Raw genomic sequence first — 15,306 nt, forward strand, 5'->3', positions numbered from 1 at the left:
GCATGGGTTCCTCCGGCTTCCTCCCACAGTCCAAAGACATGCAATTGGGGACTAGGCTGATTGATACTCTAAACTGACTGTAGGTGTGGCTGTGAGTGTGAATGGTTGTTTGTCTATATGTGTTGACCCGTCCAGGGTGAACCCCGCCTCACGGCCAAAGGCTGCTGAGATAGGCTCCAGCCCCCCCCGACCCTTAACAGGACATCTACAGACTTGGTGCTGACATGCTTCCACAATGTTTGTATTTCTCATGGTGTTCACTGGGCATGACATAAACCCTGATGATTCTCCTTTCAGAAACTCACATGCAGGAAATTTCCACCACACCAAGTAATAAAATACAGGACAGAATCAGAATATTGAATTACTGCAACGATTCTGAAGTGAAATGACACATTTTCAAAAGACTGGCACATAGAGGAATTAAAACATGACTTAAAAGGAATTGAAATATGACCGAAGAGGACTAAGGGGTTGCAGACAGCACATTCATTCTGTAATAACAGTAAATATAATAGCTCCTTGCACCAGTGGCTCTTTCAGCCCTAACCCTCACCCTAACAGTGACATAAGAATATTTATTTAAATTTAAAACCTTTGAGATGCTGTCTTTAAGGTCCTGATATTTAGCATGGATATGTAGAGATGCAAGAATCGAGGCAAGCAAAACAGAACATTATAATCTCAGTTGTGATAACACAGGCATCTGTGTGTGTGTGTGTGTGTGTGTGTGTGTGTGTGTGTGTGTGTGTGTGTGTGTGTGTGTTTTCAGAAACCAGTGGTGTCCCACCCCTACAAACATTTGATGACGTTTGGAGGCTGCAAACAGGACTTCATGCTGGTGGTGGTGGTGCAGAACACCGGTAACAATGCTACCAAAGATAAACCATCAGAGAAGCACCTGTTTGCTATGGATGCCTCAAAGGTCAGGGGGACACTCAGCCCTGCATCACATCATGTTGTTCCTCTGATGTTATTTGACAAACATCACAAGAAGTTTGTTTCACTTTTATTTCAGGGTTTATTATTGGATTGTTCTCATTAAACCTGTCAGTATTTAGGATGTGAGATGGATCTTTTGGTAGAAATTTAATGCGATTTTCATAAATATGTTTTTTAGTCATGTAGAAACACCTGAAACTTTGAATTTATGTTTTTATCAGCTAAGAATGGGCCTTTTATATGTGTATATGTAAATCCCAGTGTATTTAAGTTCATCAAGATATTTAGTGTTACAGAAATATGTTTCATAATTGCATTTGGGAAGAATTGGAATGTAGCAATGAATCAACCATCCGAACTGAAGGATTTGCGAAATTAGGAAGGCATAAACCCTATTCTAAAGTAGCAGGACTCCTGCATGGTCTGTGTGATGATGACGATGATGATGATGATGGGGAACACGTATGGGAAAATTATGCTTGAAAGGCTCTACTAACTATATGATGGTCCTTTGAATCTCCTGGACCAGGTCGTATTGATGAGTATTGAGATCCTGTTTGTGTAATCTTGTCCATGTCCAGCTACTACCTTGCTAACTTTAGCTGTGTCAGTAGCTGAGTCCTGCTGAGTGTTGCAGCGAGGCGGTGGACAGCCGCTCCTCCTGCTATTCTACATTAGAACTAGAATGTTGACAAATTCAGACTCAGCTGAAAGCTGCAAATTCTCCCAAAATCTTGTTGCATATCCAAATGTTATTTGGATAAAGTGACCGTATGATCTAAATGATTACTTTATCACCTGTGGGGAAATATGTCATGATAGGGGCCCTAGATTGTGGATTGCAACAGCTATCATGAATGGAGGCAGTCTTTTGTACATCCCAAACAGATCCAGGCATGGCAGGATGAGTGGTGATTGAAGAATCAACTTTATAGTTTTGTAGTTTAGATCTCTAAAGATAAGATAGGACAGATCATGAGTTGAGGATTTGCTTTTGTAACAGGAAGGTGTGATTTGTCCTTGCTTTGAAAAGAGATTGGACAGTTAGGATTTTCTTCTGTAATGAGGTCTTAGGTCCTCTTCCATGGAATAATGTATAGAAGGTTGTACTGATGACTTGACACTTGTGCACGGAGCTGTCATGAAGACCTTTACATCCTTTTCGTGTTTCAGATCAGAGAGATCACCCTCCTCATCTCCAGCTACATCAACAGTGCTCACCAGCAGAAGGCCGCTGCCCATCACCTCTCAGCCCCGGCCCTAATGGTGGCCCAGCCTATCAGTCTGAAGAGCAAAGAGCTGAGGAGCAAATCGCCATCAGGGCTGGGACGCCCCAGCAAAACCCCCACACTGCTGTGACAGCCCACATTTTCCAGCTGTCTTATTTGTATGATTGTCACATCTGAGATTTATGGGAGTCGGTGTCCTTTTATTTGAAGTCGTTGACCTCCTGAAATGTTACCTAGTGCCTTGGTCATAGATTTCTGGTACTCGGGGCTGAAACTGGAGCTTTATAGGTACAAAGGTTTCTTGATACAATCTGGAATGAGTGTTACTTTCATCTGCTGACTCCAAGAGGTATGTCAGCTTTAGAGTTTGAGCTGGCATTTTAAAATGTCAAATTAATCTGTGCTGTCCTTTTGTGCACATGCTATTTGGAGTGCTATTATATTCCCTATATCAAGGAAGCAATGATGCTTTATGCAGAAATAATTTAAGATATTTTTATATCTTTTTCTTCCCTCCTGTTTGACACAATACCTCTCAGAAGTTAAAGCCCTTGGACTTTTTCTACATTGTTGTACTATGAAATATAGTATTACTATGACTTTACGAAAAAAAACAACATTTGAACTTTAGTGAAGATGTGCGTACTTTATATATCCAGAATGCAATGAGTGTGACTTAAGAGCTGTAGATCGTGTGGAAAAAAACTGAAGCTTGTAAGAGGGAATGTGCTTTCGTTACTGAACAGCCAGGACAAAAGAGGAACCTTTGTACAAATACTTGTTGAAAAAGTCTCTCTGTATGTGGTTTGTGTGGGAAGCAGCAGGTTTATAGAGGAAGATGGTAAGAGGAAGTAGTTGAAGTGGGAACGTGCCACCTCACAATTTGCAAAGGGGTAACTACTTAGCTCAGATATACTGGAAAGACATTTCTATATGAATATTAATACCTTAACACCATGGGCAACGGCCTTTGTCCGTGAAGGGGCTACAGCTACCAGGAGCAACTCAACTCCATCAGAGAGAAGCCAGCTGTCCCCTGCACGTGACTGGAAAATGCTGGCAGACATTGGCAGTCAGTTGGTGTTCCCCTCAGAGATTGCCACCACGACCTTGAGGCCTGACCTGGTGCTCTGGTCTCCCTCCATAAAGAAGGTGTACATAATCGTACTTACTGTACCCTGGGAGGATTCCATGGAGGAGGCTTATGAGCGGAAGCATCTGCGGTATGCCGACTTAGCCGCCGAAGCAAGGCAATGTGGCTGGAACACGGAAGTCCGTCCGGTGGAGGTTGGGTGTAGAGGGTTTGTGGGAACATCCACCACAAAACTGCTGAGGGACTTGGGAGTTAAGGGCAAGAACCTGCGGGCAGCCGTCAAGGCGGCATCGGAGGCCGCAGAAAGAAGCAGCCAGTGGCTCTGGCTAAAGAGGAGCGACCCCAGCTGGGCCGCCAAGTAGTCGGACAGAAGGTATGCGGTCGGCTTAGGCCTGACTCAGGGAACAGGACGCCCCTGCCATGCATAGTCCCCTGAGATGTCCACCACTTGTCAACAAGGTGACTCTCATGACTAATTGGGCTTGGGACGCAAGCTGAGGTCTGATCACCCTACAGCTCCCCCCTGGGGAGGGTGTATAGTGTAAAGGGCCGAAATACCCCGTGACCCAGGGGAACACTACTGATGATGCGTACCCGTAAATTCTCCTGAATTCTCCATCAAGTTTACCGTCCACCAACAGTTCTTTGCATGTGCTCGCACAGGAAATCTACATCTCATCTTGTGTTTTCTGGAATTTGTTGAAAAAGTCTCTCTGTATGTGGTTTGTGTGGGAAGCAGCAGGTTTATAGAGGAAGATGGTAAGAGAAAGTAGTTGAAGTGGGAACGTGCCACCTCACAATTTGCAAAGGGTTAACTACTTAGCTCAGATATACTGGAAAGACATTTCTATATGAAAGGGCACTTGAGAGAGACTTCTCCTATGCATGTAAATAGCAACTATTGTGTGTTTGTAACAGCGTATTTAAATCTCTTTTGGGTCACTTGTTTCAGTTATTCTAATAAAGTAAACTACAGCAAAAAAAAAAAAGGAAGAGGCCACCCCCTTTTTATCTAAACTTGTTAATCAGAGCCCTCTGGGAAGTGAAGTTTTCAGAAACACTTTACAAACAGTAAAAACTCTGACCAGCACTGCAGCTCTGTCCCACAAACATCAGCCTTTTCGTTGGTGGAAATCATAGTGACGTGCCGATACCTACAACAGGTGCCTGACAGCAACTGACACGCCTTCATTCCTACAAGCTTCAACGGAAGAGAGAGAGAGAGAGAGAGAGAGATGATGGGGGAGGGGAGGATATATGATACCCAACCTGTCTGAACTAGTTAGAGACATGTTTTTGTCGCTGTGTTGCTATGGACACGAAAAGGGGGCGGGTTGAAGAATCATCAGGTGAGGCAAAAGTGGAACTGATCAATAAATGATTAATGACAACAGTAACCTGTTGCCTCAAAATGAGAAAAAGAAAGTAAAAAAAAAAAATGCTGTAGAATCAGAGTGAGAAATCAACTGCTGAGATGTATTTTCAAAATAAAATTATAAATAGACTTTCTTAGTTTTAAGGCAATTTAACTTTTTGTCATTCTTTCTCGTTTTGTATGTGTCAGTTTAACGTTACTGTGACTTGGAGGTTAAACAGATTGCAGATGTGAAGCACAGAGACACAAACGCTGCATCATGAATCCACCTCCAGTGACACAACACTTGTCCCCAGTTGTTTTGGGCAACAAATCCCCAACTCTTCCTCTCTCTTTTGATGTTTGCTGCCTCTGATCTACTTCCTGTGGCGTTCCAATGAATTGTTGCTGTATTTGTGTGTGGAGCGTGTTCGTTCAGGAGTGAATCAGAACTTGACGGACAGGTCCAACGTGATGCCAGTGACAGTTTCAGAGAGACAGTGCAGAAATGAAGAAACAACCTCCCTTTCCCTCTGAACAAGCGCTGTCACTGAGTGAGGTAAACTCAGCTGACCAGTATCACCATAAACAACGCACACTCATATTCCACCACCTCAGCTGGTTTTGCTCGACAACTTTCAGGATAACACAAATTCTTAAGACTACTTGCAGGTGTGTTAAGAAGGAACCTTTGAAAAATGCCTAAATAAAACAGCATATTTCATTAAAGCAGAAACTACTAATTACTATCCTGCGTGTAATTGTTCTTGTTTGTGGTATTTCTGTTTCCCCCATTTAAACTGTATTTAATAATTATTACTGAAGATTAACAACTACTCTTGGAAGAGTCCTAACAACAAGCTGCATCGACTGTGTAAGGCTCACAACAACACATTTTACACCAGTTTATAGCTCATTAAAAAAATCTGAAACCAGTCCTGCTGTAGTGAGTGTGTACATAGGAATGTAAGGCTGAGTGACATGAGATTTTTAGTCCTCTGCTTTTCGAACAAGACAATAAAATGAAATTTCTATTAATTAAAAAAACTATTCATACAAACCACCTCTCCAGAAACAGTCAAGAATGTAGATAACCCCTCTCTTCTCTGTACTCAGGACACTCAGAGATGAGCTGATTGCTAGTTAGCTTAGCACAATGACTGGTAGTGGAGGGAAATAGGAGCATTAGGGGTAAAGTCACTTTAAAATAGATGAAGATTTTCCTTTAAGGTGTTATTTAACATTGGCACATTTTGTAATTTTAGAAGGCCACAGTGGGACACTTCTTTCTGCATTTCTCAAGGTTTCCAACATCTGGTAGTCCAGTACAGGTTTGGAGCTCGTCAGTAGTTCCTACTTATGTTTTTTTTTTTTTGGCCTCTGCCATACTAAACACATCAGAAACAAAGCTGCATACTACATCTGGTTCACAAGCAACTTTTATGTACAGTTACTGATTTTAAATGATGAAATAAGCTAAACCTTTATTCATCCCTCAGTGGGGGAATTGGCAATAAAATGAGCCCAGAGGAAATACATTTGTTTCATCCTAATACCAGTAAAGTTACAACAGGGCAGCCACTCCCAGATTAGTCTGTACATGGCATCTCACATCATCAGTAGGAACAATGTCACGTTTTAGATGAATATTTGAAATTCCTTACGATGTTAGACGACCAACTCTGTAGAGGCTTGTGTTGGCTTTTTTATATTTGAGAGTAAATGATTTAACAGGCTGTCCCAGTCGTGTATAGGGAATTACAGTACTTCCTCCATTCTGTTCCCATCCCACCAATGAGCTGCTACGCTGCTTGCACTGCAGTTTACAACACAAAAAAGTTCACATAGCACAAAATTAGTCTTTAAAACTTTTTATTAAAAACAATCCAACAAAAACACACATTAGTAAGAAACTGTACAATCTATGACGTGGAACTGAAACCATTCAACATGTTCTAATATTAAAATCCAGCATTTGCACAGCATTATTTTAAAAAGCACAGTTCTTTATGGCATGTAGATTGGATGGAGGATTAAGATTTAATGCAATTTATAAATAAAACTGTAGCATGAATAATGATGCCGAAAATAATCAAGGCATTGTAATCGTTCCTGCACAATCTGTTCCTCAAGTAAAATGGCATATTCCCACTGCAACTATGTTCCTCCACATGGTGATGCACAAGCAAACTCCTCTTATGGCCCCACTGTGATGCAGAAGTTACATGGCGTCCATCTCTCTTTGCTGCACGACGGGAAACAACGATAAACTAGTTAACCGAGAGCAATACAACAGCACACGCATGTATGTTTTAATTAGAGGAGGTCCGTCTCACCTGAGCCTTGTTGTACCGCTGATTCTGTCGCCTTCTGGCGAAGAACTACAAAGTAGAAACATAAGCGTGCTTTTAAGTTATGTTTGCAAGTCAAAGCGTTACAGTCCAAAATGTAGATCTGTGGGCACTTACAAGGACCAGCAGGCCAGCGACCACAGCCAGCACCACCACTACGATGACAGCGATGATTCCACCGGACAGATGCTTCATGGTAAAAGTAGGGGCCTCCTCATCCACATAGTACACCAGGATGTTCTCCATCTGCACCTTCTGTCCGTCCACAGAGGGCTCAAACTTCTCCTGGTTCTTGAAGAGGGGCAGAACCTTCACCTGCAGGAGGAAGAAGAGGAGGACATGTGAGAAAACTTTTTTTTTTTTTTTTTTTAAATCTCTTAGGGGAAAAGAAGCTTGAGCATACATCTTTCTCCATGTAGTAGGCCATCTGGGTCAGATCATTTGCACGATCTCCGATTTTCTTTTTAACGTCAAGCACAATTGTGCGGGAGTCTGGGTCATACTGGATATCCTCAACCAAGTCTTTGTTAAAGTTGTTGTAACGGGTCTTGATCGCATCCGCGATGGCGCTGTGTATTGAAAAGAAATCATAAGCATGCTGTGAAACTCGTGTTAATGTTCGATAAATAAATTTACTTACGTCTTCAGTTTGGCGGCGTCCAGTGGCTTCGATACTGGTTTGTGTGTCAGCTGTAGACGGACCCAGCTGGGAGGGGGGGGGGGGGGGGGGGGGGGAGAAAAAGGAAAAGTTCAGTGAGGTTGTTGTTTCCAGGTTTAGTTGTCAACCCCAACAAAGGACCATCTACTTACTAGGTCTCCACCAGCTTCTCACACTTGAGACTCGTGTCTCCCTTGTCTGTGCGGCGAACGCCAGCACTGTTGACGCACCAGCACTCATCGGTGTTGTTGCACTGCTTGGCCCTGAATTGGCCGTTGGTCTCACAGTCTGGGTCATAGATGCCGTCGTTGTCCACAAAGGCCGTCTCCGCTGGCTTTCCTCCTATAGTACGTGTATCCAGGCCTTTTTTGGCTCTGTACATCTCAGCCTTCATCAGGAAGCACTTGGGGATCACTGAAGTCAAACACACACACCTATATAAGAAGGCTCGACGAGAATGAAGCCAAAGCAGAGAAAACCTCTGTTTTTCAACTTACGTTTGTTGCAGTCCAGCGTCTGTTTCATGTTGTCACCAATTAAGACGTGACAGGTGCATGGAGTTCCGTCACAGGTGGCCCACTTCATAGAGTCACATGAACCTAGATATAACAGGACAAATCAATGAAAGTTGCCACAACTTAGAACTTCTGACTTTATAGATGGTTACATTATAAAGTTCAAACTGCTTAATTGTAAGCGTTTCAGCATTTGACAAAGGCCTACATGAACAAATAGCTGTTTAAAAAAAACAAACACCAACATATGTAAGGGACTGTAAGTAGAGATGTCTGTAAGCTTAATTCTTGTTTTATTTCATTCTCGGTTTCATAACCATATCAAAGCTAGCACAGCAGGTAGACTGGCAGGTTCATTCAACACCTGGGCGTTGGTTTCTCCAAACAGAGAAGTCCCGGGGGAGCATGATAATCGCTCCCAACCCCCACACTCACAACAAACCTAAATACGATCGATATCAAAACCCCTTCTTTGATACGCTTTGCGTCACTACTTTATAATAAAATCCCTTCAAATGAACTAAAACAGTTTTTTTTATTCGAGTTTAATCACAATTTGTACAAAATTCAACTAAAACTATGTAAGGTGTTAAGAAAATAACCCATTAACACAATTTTAACAGTTACCATGTTGCTCTCTATAACCGAAGCTCGAAACTGCGAATGTGTAAGGAAAATGAGAAGTTGGAAACGCTAAATAACTTAAACGACATGACGTGACCACAAAGGGCGTTGTAGTACACATTCAGGTAAGATTTTTTTTTTTTTTTTAAGTAGAGAAAAGTACTTACAGCTTTGAGCTGAGGCTCCCACCGCGAGGGCGGCGAGCACGAGAGCAATCCAAACCTTCATTGTCAAACTACTTAATTCTAACACCCGCAAATTCAACGCTTTCTTAGTCTTCTCGGTCTATCCGTCCGTCGTCCACAGAGGTCAAAGATGGAGTTGGGAGTCGAGGCACACAAAGCTTCCTTTTCTGCTCGCAGGTGTGTCCTGGTGGTTAAACCTGTTTGGAGAGGAACCTCGACGAGCACGCGCACTAAACAGGTAAAAGTATGACAACGGCACGAGCGCTACCAAAGTCCCTCGAAGTATTAAAGGTTTTTTATATATATATATAAATATATATATTTATCCTCTTCAATAGTTGTTGTTGTCGAGCTGATAAGAAGTTGTCATGATCTACTTTTATAACTGAAGTAGGCTCATGACGTCGTTTCAATTTGCATAGACGCGCAAGAGAGCAGTGAAGGCACCTTTGTTCCGGTAGGACCATATATGGTCCACCCACTCTGTTTACATATTTGAATCTTTCAGCCTTTTCTGTAATGTGACACACCTTTTTTTCCCTTGAACTTTATGCTGGAATAACCCCAGCAAGACTCATAAACACATTATCTTCATATGGTTTATTCATTTTACTCCAAGAACTTAGGGCCGCCTCTCATATATATATATATATGTGTGTGTGTGTGTGTGTGTGTGTGTGTGTGTGTGTGTGTGTGTGTGTGTGTGTGTGTGTGTGTTTGTTTGTGTGAGTGTGTCTGTGTCTTTCTTTACCTCCGAGTACGTATCTCACTGTAACGGTTACGTTTTAATCGCTATGATCAATTAAGAGGATTTATTTTTGAAAAACTCCCTGGATATTCTGTATTATTGTAATATTCACAGTCTATCAAATATATTAGCTTCAAGAGGCCTTCCAAAGTTGTATGTTCTTGTTATTTTACATCTTGTGTGTATGTGACTATTGTTTATCCTGAACAGATACTGTGACACAATGACATTGTTGACATGTCTGAGTCTTAACAGACAGAAACCAGAGGTTGGGAAACTTTTCTCAGGTGTTGTGAGTCACACGATGCTGGATTAGTCATCGCCTCAGGTCTCAGAGATGATCAATCTAAAATTATTCTCAGTAGAAGGCCTGCTGATATTTTTATCCTTAATCACGAATGTCAGTGAATCAAGATCACATGAAATGTAAATGAGTGATAGAAAATGTTCCACGCTTAACCTGAATATATGACCTTCCATATCTCACACACATACACACACACACACACTTCACTTTTTGAAAAAAGTTGTTTTTCCAAACCTTTTTTGACATGTGAATTTATTAGTGTGTTGCGTTGGAATTAGACTGACGAGCTGTTTCCTCCTGTTTCAGTCTTTACTTTTCTACTTCACGCAGTCGAGATTCCATCTGGACCATGTGAAATTTAACTTCTAGCCTTCTAGTTTTGTTTTTCTCTTTCAAATTGGACCCCAGTCATTCCAGTTTTATTTTATAATCACTTCCCTGCTGTCTTCCCCCCCTGTTTCCTATCAGTTTTGTGTGATTTACCTGCATCTTGTTGGTTCACCAGTCTCGGTCAGTCATAGCTCTGTTCCCGGTGATCATCAGCCTATCAGCTCCGTCCCTACCCTCCTGTCCCCACACCTGTGTTTTGTTGAGTGATTGGATGAATTTGTAAGTTATTTTATTTTGGTGTTCTGTGTCAGGTCTTGTCAGGGCCTCCAGTCCTGTTTCACTTATTTTAAAAAATAAGTCTTTATTTGGGTCCTGTGTCACTGTTAACTGTAACATGCTGTGGCTTGAGATACCCGTATAAAATAAGTACCAGTCTTCTTGTATATCTTGGTTGGAGAGTAGCAGGGGAAAAAAATCTTTAAAATCCCATTTATACTCATTTACAGACAATTTACCACATTTAGTGAGTGAGAAATGGGAGTTTTTAGTCTTGTACACAGACTGTCACATTAACATTAAACTTTGGGTTTCAGACTCAAGTAAATCATTGTAAATGTCTTTCCATCATTTAGTCACATGTCAATTGTTTATTTGTAGCCCAGGAGGTTTAAAAAAATCAAACTACAATGTAATACTACAATAATTTGTTTCAGCTATGAGAAGCCGCCTGGGCCAACATTGGGCCATCACTTGTATTAGGTCATTTGAAAATGTAAAATGATATACATACATGCATACATACATAAATACAGTACATTCATACATACATACATACATACATGCATAATTATCCAGAGGTGCTCACAAGTCTTTTACTGCAAATCCAAGTCAGGTCTCAAGTCTCTTGGCCTTTTTTTTTCCCTCCCCTTTCTCCAAATTTAGTAGCTATTCTTAACCAGCAGGTGGTGGTACATGACCTGCGGATTGATTAGAATTGCCACGGCAAAGCCAGCATTCGAAAACACTCATCTTCCTAAAATATTCATAAGACTCTGTAATTCAGTTAGTGTCCCAGATTGCTAGTAGCAAGGTAACTTACAGCCACAGCTATAATTTTCACATTACCAAGTGACTGAGCTGTTTGGATGCATTCTCAGGTACTTGATAGAGTTTGATGAGGTCGATCCAGCGTCCTTTTTTTTGACATCGCACACACTGCATATAGTGATGCTTTTGTTTGTGCTTTGCATGATTTTGATGTAGTTATGGTAAATGGTACACATGCGCACAACCGTCTACTGTACTGGCAATGCAGTGCAACTGTTGTGCCTGCAGAGAGCAGCTCTGAGAGCTAAACCTAACGTACTCACACTTAAAATGTTCCTGAGGTTCCTGTTCAAGTGGGTGATGTATCCTGTGTGTGTGTGTGTGTGTGTGTGTGTGTGTGTGTGTGTGTGTGTGTGTGTGTGTGTGTGTGTTCAGCAGGATGTAGTATGCTGTCAAATACTGCACACAAAACCTTGATTACGATCAAGATTATTTGTTGATATAGAGGTAGAGTGGCCTTCCAGCAAAAGAAGGGCCCAGTGTCAGCTGGGACAGGCTCCAACCCCACCCCCCATTTGTGCTGACTTCACGAGTTGACTATTCTAATAAATATTCATCATCAGTCGGACATGACATTTGTCCCACTGCTAAACCTTTAAAACTGAACTAACACGCAACAAAATCATTATTCAACCTCTCCTGCTCAAATCTTTTCAAATCTTCACTTCAGTTCTCATCAGTCGTTTCAGGTTTTGGGAGTCAACGATGGAAGGGATGCTGTTTCACTCTGTTACATCATTCATTGGGAGTCGGACTGTAGCAATCCTAAAATTTCAGTGGGATGATGATTTTTCCCTTTTTGGTAGACCTATTTTTCCTACTCTTGGGCTAATTATTATTACAAAATTCACGCAGGTCATGCCAATGAAGACTTTCAAATGTAGACTCTATAAGATCATCTTTCTAAGATGAGCCATTTCATGGAGTTTACTTGATATTTATGTCTTTCAAGCAAATTATGCCAAAGAGCAAAGGTACGTTCTAATATGTAGATACTCTGGAAGAAATTTCCATAACTTTTCCAGGCCTTGAGATTTTTATCTTGTGTTTCATTAATGAGCCTTGTTAAACTGGATAATTGAGAATGAATATCACAGACCACCAGGGAAGAATTCAAGACGTCATGTTACGTTTTTTTTTTCTGAGTGGAGGTTTGCTCAGAGTAGCCTGTGGTAGCTTCTCTCTTTAGGCCGACATCCTCAATCTGTATCTTGTGATGACTGTAGTCATGTTTTTCAATTTACAGTATGTCCACCACTGTCCAGACGAGATGATCAGGGGATAAGGGAACGTGCAACGTTAGCTTTTGACTGCAATGAAAAGGGGTTTTAATGGCATTCACTTGGAGGTCAAATGACCCTGAAGTAGACACAGCCACTCATCAGCTTCATCTCTGGTCAGCAGTGACGTGAACACAAAACCAAAGATAATTCAAATTATGATGTATCTGTAACCTAATTAAAAAAAAAAAAATCCATACTGATTCTGATAATTGTAGAAAATCTGAATAACATCTAATTATTTCCAAAATGATTATTGATTCCATAATCACTTAATTAATACCCCCAAAAGAGTGTTTTAAATTAAGTGACTCTATCCATTACTCACTTGAGGAATTGCATTGCATTGCATTATCAGCCCAATGGCTGGATCAAAACAATTCCCATCTGCCTGTTTATCAGGAGAAAGGTTAGGTTTTATTTTATGTTAGAATCATGTTAAATGAATGAAATATGGGACAGTACAGTGAAGTTCAATGCAGATAAGATTCTGTACAGAAACTGATTCTAAAGTGATGTTTGACAAATTCAAGGATAAATGAGACTTGAAATATTTAACTCAGGACAGGTGACAGGCTGGTGGCCTCCTGGATCAAAACAACAAGTGTCTGGCTAATCTACATGGTTGATTAATCTCTCATGATCTTATACTGGGATTGAATGACAGATGTTTTTACAAAACAATAATTCACAAAGTAAAATCGTCAGTTAAAGGCAGTACATCCCTTTCTCCTCTGACGAACAGGTGAATGAAAGTCCCGTCCTCTTGACTACACTGAAGAGGACAAACGAAGGCCTCAGGGTAGCACTGTGTTTATTGTGTGTGAGCTGACACATAACCAGGGGAATATGGGTGTTCCCCTTCCCAGAGGTTTAAGATGTCAGGGCAGTGCGTGGTATGGTAAGGTGGGTCATTGTTTCAAGTCCCTAGGGGGGGGAGGAATCAAGACAGAGGTGGCAGAGAAGAAACGGCTGCTAAGGACAGAGGTCTGACGAGGAACGAGCAGAGTGGGATCCAGAGGAGGGGAGTCCACACTTTCCACTCTAAGAGCACCAGGAGAAGGGAAGATATGGGGTGAGAGAAATCTCTGTTACTCTGTTATCTGCTTTTCTTTTTACTTTGTTTTTGTTATTGTTTTTGTTTTTGTTTTTTCATTTTTGGACATACAGTATGTATGTATGTATCAACATTTTTACCAAGATTTGTCTATGATGATTTACCATTAATCCAACAGAATATCTATCAATAATTATGATATCTTTAGTTCAGAGTAATTTTTGAAGCCCAAAGCTTAATTTGGATTTGATTCACATTGCAGAAGGCACTTTTTTGTATGAGATGTAAAGATGACACCAGTGCATTTGTTTGTTATGTATGAGGCAGCAAGCAGTTAGTTTAGCTTGGTTTAGGATTATGATGAAAAACGTGGGGATCAGCCAGCCTAGTTCTGTCTGACGCTAGCAAAATTCAGCACGGTTTATTAACAATGTGTTAAAAATGTATCATAAACACAACAAAAAAATGTTTAATATGCTGAATATATTTAATCCATACAAGAGTGACACAATTTAAACACAAATGCTAAGTAAATACCTGTGCATGCGTTAGGAAGTTCACCCATGGATTTTTTTTGCCTGAACTTTCAAAAGCTGACCTGGTGCCATTGACCACAACTGTTCCTGGAGCATAAATTGATCATTACTGCTTACTGTGTGTTTGGGCCTGAAGTACGATTTTCTCATTTCTCTGCAAAAGACAAATTTCCCGAAATGTCCTTTTATGGAGTAAGCTATTAGTAAGCTGTTGTATCCATCATGGACATCTCTGTGCAGTCCTTCAGTCCTTACACATTTATGTAATAGGAGTCTGGCTCAGTATTCACACTGTCCATCCAGAACATTCCCCTGAGACACAGACAATAACTCTGCATGGCTAAGAGGGTCTATTGACATTTAGAGGGTAACCCAATCAGAACAAACAGGGATTACTGTCATTTTTCTCATAATTCAACAAGATAATGCAGCAATCACCTTTGAAAGTACTATAGTGACTGACAGTAGATCAACTCTCTGGTGTTTCTGTTGGTTAAAAGGAAAAAAAGAGTACACATTTAATAACACTTGATGCTCCTTATGGTCAAATCTCTGCACTAGTACTAATAATTGAATATATATTTTCATTTTCCATCGTACGTACATAGTTTTGTTGCTGATGGTTCTTCTGCTCCATAGATATTCTGCACCAAGAGTATTATATTTATCCTGTATAATCTGTGAATGGGCAGCACGGTGGTGCAGTGGTTAGCACTGTGGTCTCACAGCAAGAAGGTTCCGGGTTCGAGTCCCGGCTCGAGCACGGGATCTTTCTGTGTGGAGTTTGCATGTTCTCCCTGTGCCTGCGTGGGTTCTCTCCAGGTACTCTGGCGTCTTCCAACCGTCCAAAGACATGCAATTGGGGACGAGGCTGATTGATACTCTAAATTGGCTGTAGGTGTGAATGTGTGAATGTTGGCCATGCGATGGACTGGTGGCCTGTCCAGGGTGAACCCCGCCTCTCGCCCGTAGCCGCTAGGAGGCAATGGG

The 15,306-nt window shown here is 41.2% G+C and overlaps 2 protein-coding genes across 3 annotated transcripts in view; one reads left to right on the plus strand and one right to left on the minus strand.

Annotated features, from left to right (window-relative positions):
• Positions 1 to 5,470, plus strand: part of plekhh2 (pleckstrin homology domain containing, family H (with MyTH4 domain) member 2) — a 37,025-nt gene extending 31,555 nt beyond the window's left edge. For both annotated transcript variants that reach the window (XM_086180832.1, XM_086180833.1), the window contains 2 exons: positions 773 to 925; positions 2,116 to 5,470. In XM_086180832.1, the coding sequence (XP_086036958.1) occupies positions 773 to 925; positions 2,116 to 2,301 (339 nt within the window). In that variant the 3' untranslated portion in view covers positions 2,302 to 5,470. The remainder of the gene's footprint in view (positions 1 to 772; positions 926 to 2,115) is intronic.
• Positions 5,471 to 6,487: 1,017 nt separating this feature from the next.
• Positions 6,488 to 9,287, minus strand: epcam (epithelial cell adhesion molecule). The gene is made up of 8 exons (XM_086180115.1): positions 8,934 to 9,287; positions 8,125 to 8,226; positions 7,780 to 8,041; positions 7,610 to 7,675; positions 7,373 to 7,538; positions 7,087 to 7,284; positions 6,955 to 6,999; positions 6,488 to 6,863 (listed from the first exon to the last, which is right to left on the minus strand). Exons 1-8 carry the CDS (start codon positions 8,992 to 8,994, stop codon positions 6,840 to 6,842), a joined length of 924 nt encoding a protein of 307 aa, XP_086036241.1. The 5' UTR covers positions 8,995 to 9,287; the 3' UTR covers positions 6,488 to 6,839.
• Positions 9,288 to 15,306: the final 6,019 nt, after the last annotated feature.

The sequence above is a fragment of the Aulostomus chinensis genome, chromosome 16 (genome assembly GCF_037954235.1).
Source record: "Aulostomus chinensis isolate RoL2024-O1b breed Wild chromosome 16, RoL_Achi_v1.0, whole genome shotgun sequence".
NCBI classification, from domain to species: Eukaryota; Metazoa; Chordata; class Actinopteri; order Syngnathiformes; family Aulostomidae; genus Aulostomus; species Aulostomus chinensis.